Source organism: Carassius gibelio, chromosome A10, assembly GCF_023724105.1.
Source record: "Carassius gibelio isolate Cgi1373 ecotype wild population from Czech Republic chromosome A10, carGib1.2-hapl.c, whole genome shotgun sequence".
Lineage (NCBI taxonomy): Eukaryota > Metazoa > Chordata > Actinopteri > Cypriniformes > Cyprinidae > Carassius > Carassius gibelio.
In genome coordinates this window covers 10,122,223-10,140,336 of record NC_068380.1, presented here as the reverse complement: position 1 = coordinate 10,140,336, position 18,114 = coordinate 10,122,223, and the positions used below count along the sequence as shown (strand labels likewise).

Genomic DNA, 18,114 nt, shown 5'->3' with positions numbered 1-18,114 from the left:
AGCGCTTTGAAATTCCATTGTGAATGAAATAATGTAAATAAGCTTTCCTTGCCTAAAATAAATTTCACAATTTGGGTTGCCTAGCCAGTTTAGCATGTTCCAGATGTACAGTACTTGCCAGTAATGTGGTAAAGAGTCAACGTCGATATTTTAGAGGACTTTTCCTTGCTAAACATGTCATAGGCCAACACTTGTCCTTGTGGCCTTGAATGTGTCTTTTATGAATGGCCCCTTACTCTACTGTTCAGCTTCCTAGAATTTAGCAAGAACTTTTTTGCTTTTCTAGGGAAAACACTGCATACTTGACGTGTCTGGGAATGCGATAAAACGACTACAAGTAGCACAACTCTACCCCATTGCCATCTTTATAAAGCCTAGATCCATTGAGTCCTTAATGTAAGTTTACCACACACTTCTATGATGCCATATATGTTCCATAAATAATACAAATTCCTCTGCACTCAGACTCAGGGACTGATACACTTCTAAAATCTGTGCGTTTCAGGGAGATGAATAAGAGGTTGACGGAGGAACAGGCCAAAAAGACGTACGACCGTGCCATGAAACTGGAGCAGGAGTTTGGCGAGTATTTCTCAGGTAACAGAAAAATTTCCTAATCCATCCAGAGGACCTGAGAGGCCCCTTTATGCTTGGATATCACCTCATTTGCATATTCTGATATTCTCTTGCATATACATTACCTCAGAGGCCAACCCCTGCAGCCTATTACATCCATCATGTTTGACAGCAGAGCCATGTTGCTGATGGTCTCCCCTGAGTGAAACACATCAACTTGCTCTTGAAATTTGCATTACCGTGACCCCTGAGAGGAATATGAAAAAGCGTGCAGTGACATTATGATTAATATGAGGGCATTTTGAACACGTTTGACTACTGCTTTTTTTTGCTCTGCATCTGCAAGAAAGCTCCTGGAAGAGATTTAAAAAGTCTGTTGCTTTCCTTATAATGTTGCATGCTTAAATAGAATAATTATTTTTCTTAACAGAAATAAAATACAAAATATTTTTAAATGAATAGGCATAGGCTACATAATTCTCACTACTTTGTTAGATATTCTGTTGCTGGGTATTAGCTGTTCTTAAAATGTATGCACAAGAATCCATAGCAATAATGTGGCTGATGGGCCCTTAAGTTAAAAATATCATTATGAAACTGTCATCAGGGTTTCTTACCTCTTGTGGTGCAAAATGACAAAAACTCTTTCTCTTTTCCTTACAGCGCTGGTTCAAGGAGAGACGCTAGAGGACATTTATAGCCAGTGTAAGATGGTGATAGAGGAACAGTCTGGACCTTACATCTGGATTCCCTCAAAAGAAAAACTATAATAAAAAAAAACACATTACCCTGGCAGGGACCTTGGACTGGAGAAAAAAAACACACACATAGAAATAATTTGTAATATTATATAAATTATTATTAAGGCAATGTTTATTGTTAACTCTTAAAGTGATTTTTTTTTTCAGTTTGTTTGTTTGTTTTACATTGCATTTTTCACTTTCAATATGAATGTTCCTGAATGTACACCACGAAGTGTTAGAATCATTTTTAGTCTCAACAAAAAAAGTGAACTCTTTGTTTGTATATTTATTGGTTAGCATTTTAATTTAACAAAGAAAAAGAAAACAAATTTAGCTCCGAGTATTCTTCTTCAAACAATCTTCGGTTGGGATTCCGAACAAAAGGTCAAAGAAGTAGGTCAGATCATCACGGATGATTTCCACACCCCATCACCACCTCCAAGAAGAAAGAAAATCAGGCTTTTCTTCACTTTTCACCCAATCGGTTGGTTTCACACATCTTTCAGACTCATTTCACAAACTCTCTAGCGTCTATGCACTCCTGTGGCTAAGAACACGCACATTGATTGTGTTGCTTTTTGTTGTATTATTTTGTTAATTTTGTTTTGTACAGACATCCATTTTGTTGAAAGATTTAGTTCCAATTGTACATTATTTCTATTGGATCCTTTCAGAAAGGTATCTTGTATTTTTAAGATGCTTTAGTTAGTGTAAATGGATAAGGGGATTCAACTAGCTATAGGAAATATGACAGTATATTTTGCTATTTATATTGATAGAGGCCACAACAGCACAGAAAATATTTATGAAGATGGTATATAACTTTGTCTAAAAATCATTTTGGAAAGGAGATTTTACTCGTACTGTTGTATCACATTGTGTCGTCGCTGTTGTGTTGGTGAGAATGAAAGGTAATGACTGCATGATTCCGACCAGTTCTGGAATCCGCTAATTCTAATCTGACAAGAGTTCTGAAATTCTCGGAAACTCAACTTTAATTGGCTGAGGATTCTACTGAATGTGAATTAGATAACAGGAAGGAGCCTGATATTTGTGAATCATTTGTTGAAGATTTGTTTGGCCTCCCTTGAGCACCCTCTAAAGTGTTTACAGTACCTCAGCTACAGTTTAGAGATAAATGAGGGCCAAAGGGACAAGGTCTGCAAGAGGTCCTGCTCCTCCATAAATGTAGTTGATCATTTTAATTTATTTGTATTTATTTATTTTTTCATTTTGGCATGCTTTACACTTATGAACATGACCTTGGCTTCCTGTCCACACATTCATGCTGCATACTTACGTCATTTGTGCCCTTTACATGTATAGTTGAGAGATATTCCCCTCCTTTTACATTAATTGTAAAGCTCTCGCCATTTGTTGAAACTACAAATGCCAAAAGCCATTAACTCTGCTCACTTGTTTCAAATGCAGGGGGAATTATTTGTTGCAATATTTATTGGGAGTTGATACAGCACGGTTCTGTGGCAAGAGTCTTTTGACCTACTGGTCACCACTTGCCTTAAAAAAAGGGAAGAGGCTTTTCGGGCTAGATAGACATTTTTTACGCTTTCTTGAAGACTGAGCACTTTTGTATATTTGAGAAAATTATTCACAGATTGTGTTCAACCAGATGGTGGACACAGAGGGGGATTTTCAGAAGAGAGAAACTGAATATCACAGTGAAGCTCTCAATGGTGTAATATGAAATTTATTTGATAGATAATGTATATGTTATTATGACAGTGTAAACCATGGATGGCAACAGTGTCTATCAGAATATAAATTTAACATTTTAAATGCTGTGAAATTATTTTTTCTCCTCTAAATGTGTAGTTTTTTTTCTCCTTATTCAATGTGATTGTGATTGTTCATCTGCATATCATTTTATAAATTTGGTAATGCACACAATGTGTCATGAAAGCATCTCACAGGATTTGGGGTACCCTTTTTGTTAGAAATACATTTAACTCTCAAATAAAAAGTGAATCTCAAATGATGCTGTAGCTTTAGTGAAAATCAAAACCCTGCAGTTTATACACACTTGAATGAGGGTCTCCGAGCCTTATGGTGCTCATAGTCTGATTCGGTCCATTAATTCCAAGTGAATGTTCAGCTTAGTCAAACGTGCTGATATGGGGTTGTTTTTGTCTCAGGGTTGCCAGATAGGGCTTAATCACTGATATTAAACCTTCGAATCAGAGTGCATCTGTTTACCACACAAATCTTTTATTCTTGATACCTGAATTGCATTCAGTCTACTCCTTTGTTTTGGAGTGTCTGTGTCCGGTGAGTTCGCTTTGTGATTTATTTATCCCCAAACAAGCGATGCAAATTATTTTCAACACATTGCTTTCTTTTTTTTTTTAAATCCCAAATTATATGTGCAATTTTGTATATAAATATCTGTTTACACTTATTGTAGTTGTTTAGGAGATCTTTAATTAACACTGACCCCCAAACCTCTGTTTTTTTTTTTTTTTTTGAGAGATTAAAGTTAAATTATTAAACACTTACATCCCCCTTCTGTTTGTAAGTATCATTTCCCAGCATTCCATGGGTGTAACAAATTAAGCACACTTAGAAAAAGTGAGACTGTACCGTTAACAATTGTTACAAATTTGTTACTTCAGTCTTTTTCTTTTGGCTTTTCTGGAGGAAAAACAAAGAAAGGAACATATTCTTTGCATCCTGTGGCAGTAGGCCTATGTATCCCTGGTTGCTTTGAGGAATCCAAATAAAGACATTGCTTTAGTTATACATGAAGGTACTCACCTTCAAAAATTGGAGAGAAATTTACTCTACAGATGACTGACAGCTGTCTCTCAAATGCTTCGACCTGTTTTGGTCTCTTACTGTGCGCTGTGAGAGTGCACCTCTTTACTGACATCTAGATTTGCCTTTTAACATCAGTTAATCTGCTGCTTACTTCATGTCATAAATTATATACAGAACCTTTAACAGAGTTAGTCATGCAAGACAAACCGATTTTGCTCTAAATTGCTCTGAAAAGTTGTTTATCTAATCACTGTGTATGACAGTCACTAATGAGTAGGGTGGACATTTTTGACCTCTCACAGTGTGCATATGTGTCACTTCAAACATTGTTTCCTTGACATTATTGCAAGATGCTTAAGTACTTAATGAAGTCCTTTTATTATGTACTTATCAAGTCTGTATAATGGTGTTCATGCTGTGCATGATCCAGTGCCAAGCGCAAGAGAGGAAACACTGCTATATTTCAGAATGATGCTTAGCCTACTGAATGTAACTGTAATCATGAAACTATTTTTAAGATGATTTGTCCATTAACAATGTTGTTGCTGTGTCTTTGTAATAATTTAGAACCATCATGGTTAAAACTGGTAGAGCTGCTTCAGTCTCGGGGAAAAAAGAAAGGTAAAACAAAAACCTGTTAGATGCGATGCCCAATAAAAAGTTATTAATATGTACACTTTAGGTACTAATATGTACTTTTCGAATACTATCATGTACATGTAATCTATTATTACGCACCATTTAGGTGTAAATAAGGTAAGCTACATTGTTGTACCTTTTAACTTCTGTAAATGGAAGCCACTCCAGTGACAGCTTTGCACCTTTTACTGAAAGTTTGTTTTCAGCTGTTTTTGCTTCCCTCTAGTGGTTGATCAGGACCTAACGTTTTTCTTCACCCGCTGCTTATAAACTTGTTGCATTTGTTTGACTGCACCAGATTCATGAACATGAAAGTGTGTGTATTCGCTGTTTTCATTTCAGCATGTTTGGTAGTCTCTTATATCAGTTGTTATTCCTCTTCAGCATCAGGACACGCTGTGGACTGTTCACTAGACACACATTCATCTAGAACGACTGTTTCTCCCCTGCATGTGGGTCCGACCTCAGAGTAACCAAAGTCCTCAAAGTGTTGCGCTGCAGCTGAGGCCTGACCGCTCTCTTTCGGCTTAATGAAGTCTGTGTAGACGTACGGTAAAGGAGTCACCTCTTCAGTGGCAGGTACGTCCTGAGAGGACAGGAGTGGTCGGAGTAAACAGGTATTATTAATATGTTTATTTAAAAAAAATAAAATCACATGAATCATTCATGCTGGATATACGGAGATTGTTTCATGACTTAAGGACCCCAATGAATGACCTGACAGTGGTATTTTGGCTTAGTGAGCACCGCAACTTCCGGTGCAGAGCAGTGTATTTAAATCGCGAGAATATTAAATACAATATTAAATCTTTTAAGTGTCACGCAACAGGACAAAACTATATAATACTAAATGTTATGTTTCTTATAGTTTTGTTGTTTATTATTTATTTATTGTTTATTTATTGTGTTTCTTATAGTTTAGGCCATTATATATAATATTATATATAATATTATTTTTAGTTACGCTTGACGAATTTAAGAGACAAACTATTCGCCTTTAACTTAACTTATATTTAATTTAGTTTACATTTCAAACAAGAGCCATGACTTCTGGTCAGAAACAGGTGGTGATATAATGTTCAATTTTATTAGACAAAATGTTGGGAGATGCCCATGAGTGCAAAATTAGACTATCTACTGAAAACCTGATTTGTTCACATGTATTATTATATAGAGGCATCAAAGGTAGTATTCTACAGTATACATGAAATAAAAGCCACAAAACACTTTTAGTATTTTCATAAGGGTCTTTAAGATAATGAAGACTGTGCCTTAAATGTTCATCATATTAATGTCAATCTAAATCTACTAAATTCATTATAATAAATATGTTTATTCATTATTTTGATAGTCTATTACCTGATAAATAACAAGGTCATTGTCTGCACCCCCTGTGAAGTATACACAGATATTATACAGTTACAACGGGTATAAGTGTATAATTAATACAAGATTATTATAGATAGTTAAATAGATTCGTTTTTTAATACCTTCATTTGTAGTTCTGCCATTTTCAGCTCTTTGCCCTAAAAATACAACAACAGTAAAACATTTACACAGTTAACACAAGTAAATGTTATTGCTGTAATTGTATTTTATGTTTTAGGTATAGCTGGGGAGTTTTTAAAGGGGAAAATTTGTCAGGTTTTTTTGTGTTTCTATAATTCTTTTTTTTTTTTTTTTTATTCAACCTGTTGTTTTTGAGAACAATTGGGTGATAACTGAGATGCTGAGATTACGTGGTGTTGAGGTTCATGATCTGAGGCACAGAATACATCTAAATCATGAAGGATGTGGGTTTCAAAAACAATTATTTTACTACTGCAACATTTATGAACATGTATTTGGGAGAAAATCTTACTCTGATGGTTTTTGTAAAGGCAGAAGAACATGATGCACAGTCCTAAAACTCCTGCGAGTGCAAGTCCACTTGAAAGCACGATCTGATCAGTCTGAGTTTTACCAGCAGCGCTATTTCCTCGGTTAACAGTTGAGTTCTCACCTTAAAAGAAAACCAGAAAAATACATTATTGTGCAATGCTTCTTTCTTTTTCTTGATTTTGTTTCTGTTGAAAGATCTTTTACAAAACACCCTTGTGTTTAAAGATGTGTTAGGTTTTGTTGCCCTAAGCAGAATATCACAATCTGGCATCATTTTGTGGATTCATGTAAGATGAACAACGAATGATCTACTGCTCACCTGTAATATATGTGTGTTGTTCTGATTCTCCATATTCATTTGAAGCAATACAGCTGTATGTCTCATAATCAGAGCTGGTTATGTTGCTGATGTGTAGAGTCTGGTTTCTCTCACTGAATGAGTGTCTGTGTTTCTCTAGAACAGGCAATCCTTCTCTCTTCCACATCAGATGCAGAAAGACGCCGCTCACTTCACATTTGAGAGTCACAGATGTGTTGGAGGTCCAGGAGACCACAATTTCTGTTACATTTGGAGGGTCTTAAAGTAAAAAAAAAACGAATGAGCAAAAGTACAGCAAAATTAGATGAATCTTACATGAATAAGCATGATTGTGATTGGTCTGACTTACACTGAATTAATAATGTGAAGTTTTGAGATTTTGTAGTGCCGTTTCCTCTAATTATTGTTTCAGTGTAAACTCCTTCATCCTTTGCCGTCACGTTCTCCAGAATGAGGCTGTTATTGTTTAAATAGAAATGAGCTCTTCCACAGCATTGACTGTATTCAGCACTGAATGTGGTGTTTTTCTTAAAACATAGACATGTTACTGATCCATTTCGTTTGGTCCATTCCACCGAGCGCAGAGAATCAACAGTTTGTTGATCAAGTTCCTCTCCAGTCAGCTCAACACGACTGTATAAGCCCATCTGCACTTCTTTGACTTCAGTTTCTCTCACTGTCAAATCAATATGTAAGGCAACATGTAAACTACAGTATATCTATGTATAAGTGACCATACATGTAAATAATTGGCCTAAAGAGATTCAGTTATTCTACATAGTATTTAAAGTGTACTTAATTTATATATTACAAATCAAATATGCATAATAGCAAAAAGAAAACAGGAGCACTGCAATAATTATTAGCTATGAATTTATTAGCCATACTTACCAAACACAGCAAAGAAACAAAGCCAAATGAAATATCCAGGCATCGTAAGTCAGAAGTTAGACTTAATGTTTTAATAGCTAAATTAGCATTTTATTAACATTGGCAACCATTAATCAGACCGTTCATATTTGCAGATCTTTTTTCTATGACACGCTTGAATGCACTCCGAGTTGAAACTGTCACCTCAGAGTACAAAAAATAGCCACTAAAAACCACAACAGGAAAAATAAAAAGCGGTTAGAAGAAGGAAGAAGGCAGGGCTGCTTTTATTCAAATTATCTAAAAGAAAACACATCTTGTACATTGTTTTACACAGTATAGATTAATAACTAACTCATAAAAGACAACTTACTCTGGTTCAGTGTATCATTTAAAACTGATTATGACTATCATTTCATCTCGCTTTGCTAAATGCCTTCCATTGTTTCAAAAGCCTTTCACTGTTTGCTACTGATTCAGTTTAATTTAGTATTATTTTTCTGTCATATTTATACAGTACATTTATTTAACAGTATATCCCCTAAACAATCTGTCAAGAGTCTGGATGTTGTGATACTAAATATAAAGTAACATAAAACATTTCTTAATGTAAGAAGTGGAGTTAAACAAGGAAACCCATCGTCCTCTGGTTTACCCTTCAGTAAGAAAAGACCAGCTCATTTCAAACTGTAAAATAATCAGCCAGTGGACTGATGAAGTAGCTGTGATGAGTTTTGAAGACACATTTACAGACTACAGTTTGAGGAAATACGCTTTTATTAAAGCAATCTAAGATGCAGAAGAGAATGCAGTTCCACAGCTTCAACTGGTGATACAACAGCTAACAACAAAACAGGATGTAAGAAAATAGGCCATGAAAGAGACTTCAGTCCAAAGTGAGTTTTTGATTCAGCAGTGACTGCATGTGAAGCAGGCGGTGTGTCAGATTTTTGGCTATCTACAGATTTAAAGTGCTGATCACAGGAGAAACCAAATGAGCTCTTCAATAAAACAACCCAGACTTCAACATCTAAAATGTGTGAAAAAAAGTGAATAAATGTCACATACTACAAGCAATTTATCACACACAATTTTGACATAATCTGCCAAATCGCAGTCAATATCTGCGGAGGGGAGATTGACCTTGTGAACACATGGTGAAGTGAAAGTGAACATGACTGAATTAGCAGATATCATTTTTAGCAGATATAGATATAATATAGCTTTCAGTCAAGATCTAACCTTCTCCAAAAGCTTCTCAAACTCAGGCGGCCACTCTTGTATGTCAATATCTGGCATGGGTCTGAACAAATATTCCAGAATTTTTCAGACTATAAGTCGCAACTGAGTATAAGTCGCATCATTCCAAAAATACGTCATGATGAGAAAAAAAAACATATATAAGCCACACTGGACTGTAAGGGTGCTTTCACATCTTTAGTTCGATTAATTTGGTCCAAAGCAAGGGCAAACAATTATACATTGTAGCATTTTTCAGCTTTTTTGGTTCCTTTTCACACCACACTGATTGCTTTGGTCCTTACCAGTTGAAACGAACCAAAATGCAGTCACAAGACAACATCTGCATCACTCATTGGCCATGAGTTTCCTAAACTGCTTTTCGATTGGTCAGTATTTACGTGCGGGAAAATTCCAACATAAGAGGAAAAGCCAGCAAACAACACAAAGTTTTTGTCCCTGGCCATAATCTATTAAATTTTTTGTGTACACCACAATATGCAAAAAATACATTTCTATAATGAAGCGCAGATGCAGCTTGAAAACAACGTTCTAATGCACTGCAAATGGCGAGCGGGAATCGTTCGTAACTTCAAGTGGAGACGTGCATTAATTCTTCTTAACTCTGACATGCTCATGGTCATCTGACCAAATTTCTATGAGGCTCCGCACTTCCTCACTACTCCAAGTTTGTCCATGAGTTTTTTGCACTGTTAAAGAGTTGGATTCCCATGCTAAACATGGACAAAGTTTCAAAAAATTAAGTTGTACGTTTGAAGGAGTATTTTTGTTCCCAAAATACTCCTTCTGGTTTGTCACAACTTTCGGAAAGTTTTTTTCGAGTATGGCTCTGTGTGACGTTAGATGGAGCGGAATTTCCTTATAATGGGTCCTGAGGGCACTTCTGCCGGAAGAGTGCGCGCTCCCGTATAGCGAGGCTGAACACAGACATTTCACTGATCAGAGCGATTCACTGATCAGAGCGAGAGCATCGCGAAAAGTCACAAAAAAAGTGTGTTTTTGGTTGCCAGGGCAAGACAACCCTGCACAGATTACCAAAAAAAAACAGCATTAAGGCACCAAATTGGTGCCTTAATCCATCCAGTGGATGGAGTTTATTTTTACAGAGCATCAACGGAGTTGTGCAAGTGTTTGTGTTTGTTCCCTGCATTTCGAAGATGCTTGTTTTACAAACAAGGCCCAGTTTGACGACGGATTTGCGTATCGTTTATTTCTTAAGCATGATGCAATCCCAACGAAAAAGGGTCACGATCGTGTGTTGGAACCGCAGGCGGTGAGTAAAACTGCTTAAAATATCTCTGCCTCCTTGTTAGTGCGTCCCCTCCCATGCCGGAGACCCGGGTTCGAGCCCCGCTCGGAGCGAATCGTTGCTGCTGCTGCTCTCGTTCAGTTTCAGCCTCGGGATCTGATTCTGGATCATAAATAAACGGCTGAATCTGACTGTTAGCCATGGTTTGTTTTGGATGATGGTATTTCCATCACGGTAATGTCACAGTTTCCACATGCTCTCAACGCACATGCTCTCTTTAGCTCCGCCCTCACGTCACGCCTCCTGCCGGTCATGTTTTTCCGGGAAAAATCGGTACAGACTATCTTTCTCTTATGAATATAATAAAACTAAATACTTTTTGGAGTTATGAAGGATGCAGTACTACTCTATAGGTACTCAAGATTAACAGGATATTGAGTGAAAACAAGCATCTCACCCCCCCTTTAATTTTGATAAATAAATCGCACCTGACTATAAGTCGCAGGACCAGCCAAACTATGAAAAAAAGTGTGACTTATAGTCCGGAAAATATGGTACATGACTCTTGTTATAAAATGAGAACGCTGATGTTATGTTCTGCACTCTGGATGTTCGTGGTTGATTCATGTCAGTGCTTGCCTTGTGTAGTGTACAGAAGCTGGATGCTTGGACTGATACAACTCACTAATGCTCTTGATCCAGTTGTCTATGGCTTTGGGGTTCTTTGAGCCAATAAAACTTTTCATGGTAAAATCATGTTCCCTCATCTGCCTGTTTTTAAAATATCTGGGCCTCTATATTGGTTCTCTATTTTATTTATTTATTATTATTTTTTTATTTTTTTATAGTAATTGTTAGTAAATAAGTGTCAAAGATTCAATTAGCCTACAGCTTTTTTGTGACTTTAGGCATTAATCAAAATCCAGTAACATTATGTATTCAACCACGGTGTGTGTGTTAATATCTGTTTATGTACTGTGTATATACAGTGCAAGGCATAAATGAGTTCACTTCCTCTAAAACTTAACAAATTCAGCAATAATATTTACTTAGAAGACATGTTATTATTCTTTGAAGATATAATGTTCCAACAAGCCTATTTGATAAATTACCAAAGAAGAATGCCAAAATAATTCAGCAAATTAAGATTTTCTTATCAAAGTGATATTATTGTGTGTTGCAAATGTGAGCACCCCCTTCTGAAAGATACTTAATAATAATAATAATAATAATAATAATAATCAAAAGAAGTTTATAGGTTTAAGGCTATTTTTGATCAACAAGTAAGTATATTAAACCAAAACTTTTAAATACAAAGTAAATTTCCTGAATATTAAAAGTGTTATATAGCCTACTGAATCATACTCAGACTTAATGCTGGCAGCAGTTGGAACCACTGGCTGCAGGAGAGAACCGCAAGGTGATTTATTTCTTAGTATAAAAGAGGACAGTGGTACAAGAGGAATACTGAATTATTGTTTTAAGTGTGAAAATATAGCAGGAGTAGCACTGACATTCAAAAACAATGGACTTGTGATAAGGCTTCTGTAATAATCAGGTCTTCACTTTAAGTTTTCATTTAGTGATGAGTGAATTATTGCTAGGATAATTATATATAATTATATATATAAATATATAATTATAATTATTATATAATTAGAGCAGGAGAAATAGCATGCAGGTGTCTCAGAGTGGGCAAAAGCTTTGAAAACAGTGACACTTTATCTCACAGAGTATGAAACAGCCTGCAGAAAGCACAGGGTTGTTGCCAACACTAGAATTACCAACTGTAGCAGAGCAAAAGAAACTCATTTAACCTCTTCCAAGGCCCATATTTACAAAACAGAGACTTCTGGGAATCCATACTCTGGTCTCAAGAGCTTTTATATAGGGATGAATGAGTGCTGAAAGTATGCTTTATCAATGGTGCCATGAATTCACACACTACTGTGTGATGTAATACAAAAACTTGAAACAGAAGATGCTACCCTCACCTCATTCCCAGCATTATTGGACACTTTTTCAGCATGACAATGAAGATATTCATTCTCCCAAGGTGAAAATCCTTCAGTGGACATGTATTTCACTCATTCTTAATGCTCTTGCGCAGCTGGGGGATTCTGTAGAGACGAGCTGAGCTAAACTCGTCATTAAAGACCAGAGCATTTAAGGAAGTTGTCCAGGAGTTAAACAGGGCAGAGACACACTCAGTGCCAAGCAGGGTCAGAGCAGTATACTTTAAAGGGATACTCCACCGTGTTTTCATATTAAACTATGTTTTTCCCTTAACTAAGATGAGTTGATACATACCTCTCTCGTCTCAGTGCGCACTTTTAATATTCAGGAAATTTACTTCGTCTTGGCGCAGTAATATCTTCACTCGTGAAAAATCCTCTCACCGGCCCCCGCTCCCTCTAGTGAAGATATTACTGCGCCAAGATGAATGCTCTCTGCAATCCTTCATTTAAAAAAATTGGCTAATTTACTTAAATTAAAGAAAATATTGTCATATATTTTGTTGTTTTTATCAAGTATATGTTTAATACTTTTCAATTTTGCCATCTTTCCATGATTTATATTAGTGATCATTAAGAAAATATATCTTTTATATTTATTCAGAGGAGGTGTAGGCTACTCATTTATGCTGTGCCCTGTATATATATAAACAAACATCTCATATATATATATATATATATATATATATATATATATATATATATATATATATATATATATGAGAAGAAACTAGTCTCAATTCTATTTGTATTTGTAACCATTGAGATGCACAATAAGAAAATTAGAAAAATCATTTGGAAACATTAATTATATGCAATTAAATATGCATTTTTTTTATTTTTAATGAGCTATGTGAGTAAAGGAGTAACAAATAAACAAAAGAATAAAATGAAATAACAATGTAAATGTATTATTTTTATCAAGTGGGTGACTGACATATATTTAACAACATAAACAAAAAGTATTCAGTAAAGTATATATAGTTCAGTAAATAGTTATTTAACCATGATTACTCTATTCACTCATTTAATAAATGCCCATAAATGCAAATAAAAGAAAGAAAAAAGAAATAATAGAGAATTGATAAGAACATTTATTAATATACTCTTTAGCACATTGACAATAATAATTGATAGATCAAACATAATCATAATTTTAGCAAATAAAAAAAAACTTTCAGCATTCAAAATAAATGCAAAGGCATTGTTGTTAATAATAAATTATTATTAAATATTTTTCATGCTGCAGTGATGCTGAGGCTGGGTTCTGTTACATCATGGTCACGTGAGCTTGTATTTGGTATAACATATAATGTTTGGTTTTATATTTGTCACAGCAGTTAAGCTTTAAAATATAAAATCCCCCTAATATAAAACAGCTCTCTTCTGCCTGAAGTGTTACTTTGTCAGCAGGCCTAACTTCCTCTATTCTGTCTCTGTGTAGGCTATTATATCATTTGTCGTATCCAGCATCAGTACACGATGTAGACTGATCATTAGTGACCCAATACAGAGTGACTGTTTCTTCCCTGCATGTGGGTCCGACCGCAGAATAGTCCTCAAAGGAGGCCTGACTGGGCTCTTTCGATGTAATCAAGTCTGTGCATATGTACAAAGAAAAAGTCACCTCTTCAGTATCAGGTACTTCCTGTGAGACAGGAGAGGTCAGAATAAACAGGTATTATTTATATGTATATAAAACATATACATACATCATTCATAGAATTCCACTGGATACATTTTATTATTTGACTTAAAGACCCCGTAAAATTACTTGAGGATTGACACTTTTTAATGCTTTTTTGTGCTTTACCTGATAAACTCCATGGACTTTGTCTGCATCCCCTGTGTATGAAAGAGTGAGGCTATAACTGCAGCTCAGAAAAAAAGTACATTATTTATATGTTATTTATTTGGTTACCCTCATCTGTAGTTCTGGCATTTTCGACCCTTTGGCCTTAAACATGGCAAATATAACATTCTTTGGGTTCATTGCTTTATTTACTGACCTATATACTGTACTGAATTCTTTTAGATTATGTTGTTAAATATATATAAAGTCATTGTCATCCACTTGATAAAAATAATCAAATTACATTGTTATTTGTTTTCATTCTTTAATTTATTTGTTACTCCTTTACTCACATAACTCATCATGCTAACTAAATTGCACATAATTAACATTGTTGATGTATTTGGGAGAAAATCTTACTCTGATGGTTTTTGTAAAGGCAGAAGAACACGATGAACAGTCCTAAAACTCCTGCGAGTGTAAGTCCACTTGAAAGCACAATCTGACCAGCAGCGCTATTTCCTCGGTTATCAGTTGAGTTCTCACCTTAAAAGAAAACCAGAAAATTACATGATTATGCAATGCTGCTTTCTTTTTCTTGATTTTGTTTCTGTTGAAAGATCTTTTACAAAACGCCTTTGTGTTTAAAGATGTGTTAGGTTTTGTTGCCCTAAGCAGAATATCACAATCTGGCATCATTTTGTGGATTCATGTAAGATGAACAACGAATGATCTACTGCTCACCTGTAATATATGTGTGTTGTTCTGATTCTCCATATTCATTTGAAGCAATACAGCTGTATGTCTCATAATCAGAGCTGGTTATGTTGCTGATGTGTAGAGTCTGGTTCCTCTCACTGAATGAGTGTCTGTGTTTCTCTAGAACAGGCAATCCTTCTCTCTTCCACATCAGATGCAGAAAGACGCCGCTCACTTCACATTTGAGAGTCACAGATGTGTTGGAGGTCCAGGAGACCACAATTTCTGTTACACTTGGAGGGTCTTAAAGTAAAAAAAAAACGAATGAGCAAAAGTACAGCAAAATTAGATGAATCTTACATGAATAAGCATGATTGTGATTGGTCTGACTTACACTGAATTAATAATGTGAAGTTTTGAGATTTTGTAGTGCCTTTTCCTCTAATTATTGTTTCAGTGTAAACTCCTTCATCCTTTGCCGTCACGTTCTCCAGAATGAGGCTGTTATTGTTTAAATAGAAATGAGCTCTTCCACAGCATTGACTGTATTCAGCACTGAATGTGGTGTTTTTCTTAAAACATAGACATGTTACTGATCCAATTCGTTTGGTCCATTCCACCGAGCGCAGAGAATCAACAGTTTGTTGATCAAGTTCCTCTCCAGTCAGCTCAACACGACTGTATAAACCCATCTGCACTTCTTTGACTTCAGTTTCTCTCACTGTCAAATCAATGTGTAAGGCAACATGTAAACTACAGTATATCTATGTATAAGTGACCATACATGTAAATAATTGGCCTAAAGAGATTCAATTATTCTCTTTAAGTAAACATACTACATAGCATTTAAGGTGTACTTAATTTATATATTACAAATCACATATGCATTAATAGCAAAAAGAAAACATAATTATTAGCTATGGAATTTATTAGCCATACTTACCAAACACAGTAAAGAAACACAGCCAAATATAAATGAAACATCCAGGCATCGTAAGTCAGAAGTTAGACTTAATGTTTCAATAGCTAAATTAGCATTTTATTAACATTGGCAACCATTAATCAGACCGTTCATATTTGCAGATCTTTTTTCTATGACACGCTTGAATGCACTCCGAGTTGGAACTGTCACCTTGGTGTACAAAAAAATAGCCACTAAAAACCACAACATGAAAAATAAAAAGCGGTTAGAAGAAGGAAGAAGGCAGGGCTGCTTTTATTCAAATTATCTAAAAGAAAACACATCTTGTACATTGTTTTACACAGTATAGACTAATAACTAACTCATAAAAGACAACTTGCTCTGGTTCAGTGTATCATTTAAAACTGATTATGACTATCATTTCATCTCGCTTTGCTAAATGCCTTCCATTCTTTCAGAAGCTATTCAGTGTTTGCTATTGGTTCAGTTTAATTTAATATTATTTTTCTGTGATATTTATACATTACATACTTTTATTTAACTGTATATCTCCTATATTATGTTCTGCTCTCTGGATGTTCGTGGTTGATTCATATCAGTGCTTGCCTTGTGTAGTGTACGCTGCAGGCTTGGACCGATGCAGCTCACTAATGCTCTCGATCCAGTTGTCTATGGCTATGGGGTTCTTCTCTGGGTTTTCTATGCTCATTGCTTTCACTTCCTGTGAAAGAGATGTGCATCACTTTCTCATTTCACTTAGGCTAAAATCATCAAAGGACCTTAAGTCTTCTAGTGTGAGTGTGTGACAGCCACATGGAAAGCTGAATGTTTAGTGCATGGCTCATCCAGAACCAGAAGACCCAGATTGTCAGCTGTCCCATCTGGTCGTGGTACCTGTGGGTTGAACAGAAAGATTCAGAAACTGAAAATTGGACACTCGTGTCCAGTACAGATTTGAAAATCATCACTCACTTTGAGGAAAGCATCAATCTCTCCCACAGCTGGAATAAAGTCAGGGATAAAAGGCTACAGTTTGTTGTCAAGCTCTATCATCTATGGAGTATATCTGAAAGAAACAGTCATGCAGTTAATATTTGTGAGAAAACAGTAGTCAGAAGAGTGTATTTTGTGTTTCTTCAACTATAGATACTTTTATTGTTCCAAGTGTAAGAGGTGAGTTTGCCAGATGTTCCCCTCTTCATGTTTCATGTGCAGGTGCACATCAAAAGCTGTGAAGTTTGTGCATGCTAACCATATGATGTCCTGAAATAGCTCTTTGGTCTCGGTTGACACAGGAAGATGCTCATAACCAGTTGGGTCATATGCACTGTGAGAAATCATCCACACGCAAACACATCTACATTAAACAAAAAAATAACATGGCTTTTTATCTTGAGTAAATATTATAACTATAATGCTCTTATCACTATTGATATAACATATTACTGAAACGTGTTGCAACTTATTACAATAGTTTTATATGTATATCTCTTCCTGGATACACTTTAATTTTGGCTTATCATAAATTAAACATTAATATAAATCTCTCTCATCTTGGACAGCATACCTGTCTCAGATGAGTGGTCCAACCGTTCTGGAGCAGATCCAGGCTCCCCTTCCTCCTCATCAGACTCTGTGTCATCAGAATCATCGTCATCATCCTCCTCCTCAAACATCATTCTGAGTAGTAGCACGGGCACCAGGTGGCAGTTCTTTATTTCTCTGCTGTCAGATGTGAACGGGTCATTCAAATTTCATTTTATGGCATTCTGGTTCTGCCTGCCTGTCTTCCTAGAAACTGAAATAAAAACACAATGGCATGATAAACAGATGATGAATGGAAGGTAAAAAGTAGAAGAAGGGGGTAAACAGTCTGACCTCTCTGTCTTGGGGATGATGTGTGCACACTGACTGCTTCCTCTGCATTCACCTCAAAACTCTTGAGCTGGTTGGTCCAGAGTTGAATCTGTTTGCAGATATTATTTGCACTTTTTAGTTTTTACTAAAACTGGGTTTCGAAGCCTAGGGAGATGCCTACCTACACTGTATTTTTAAGAGTCATAGTGATACCAAAACGCTGCTGACTCAGGACGTGTTTGTGATGCCCTAAAATGGGGAAGTCGTGGCCTAGTGGTTAGAGTTTGACTCCTAGCTCTAAGGTTGTGGGTTTGAGTCTTGGGTCAGCAATACCATGACTGAGGTGACCTTGAGCAAGGCACCAAACCCCCAACTGCTCCCCGGGTGCCGCAGCATAAAGGCCTGCCCACTGCTCCGTGCGTGCGTGTGTGTGTGTGTGTGTTCTCTGCTGTTTGTGTGTGCACTTTGGATGGGTTACATGCAAAACACAAATTCTGTATTACCATAGACATAAATC

The 18,114-nt window shown here is 36.0% G+C and overlaps 2 protein-coding genes across 10 annotated transcripts in view; one reads left to right on the top strand and one right to left on the bottom strand.

Annotated features, from left to right (window-relative positions):
- The window catches only part of LOC128021123 (disks large homolog 2), a 180,449-nt gene extending 176,349 nt beyond the window's left edge, over window positions 1–4,100 (top strand). For all 4 annotated transcript variants that reach the window (XM_052608068.1, XM_052608070.1, XM_052608069.1 and 1 more), the window contains 3 exons: window positions 287–396; window positions 506–597; window positions 1,240–4,100. In XM_052608068.1, coding sequence (XP_052464028.1) covers window positions 287–396; window positions 506–597; window positions 1,240–1,346 — 309 coding nt within the window. In that variant the 3' untranslated portion in view covers window positions 1,347–4,100. The remainder of the gene's footprint in view (window positions 1–286; window positions 397–505; window positions 598–1,239) is intronic.
- A 374-nt stretch (window positions 4,101–4,474) lies between these two features.
- On the bottom strand, window positions 4,475–15,976 carry LOC128021124 (fibroblast growth factor receptor 1). 6 transcript variants are annotated; one of them, XM_052608077.1, is made up of 7 exons: window positions 15,762–15,976; window positions 15,213–15,539; window positions 14,864–15,121; window positions 14,540–14,665; window positions 6,224–6,259; window positions 6,093–6,124; window positions 4,475–5,319 (listed from the first exon to the last, which is right to left on the bottom strand). In XM_052608077.1, exons 1-7 carry the CDS (start codon window positions 15,808–15,810, stop codon window positions 5,104–5,106), a joined length of 1,044 nt encoding a protein of 347 aa, XP_052464037.1. In that variant the 5' UTR covers window positions 15,811–15,976; the 3' UTR covers window positions 4,475–5,103. The 6 variants fall into 6 exon arrangements, with proteins under 6 accessions (XP_052464037.1, XP_052464033.1, XP_052464035.1 ...); XM_052608073.1 differs by lacking the exon at window positions 14,540–14,665 and adding an exon at window positions 6,595–6,735; XM_052608075.1 differs by lacking the exons at window positions 14,540–14,665; window positions 14,864–15,121 and adding exons at window positions 6,595–6,735; window positions 6,934–7,191.
- Between the last annotated feature and the right edge of the window lie 2,138 nt (window positions 15,977–18,114).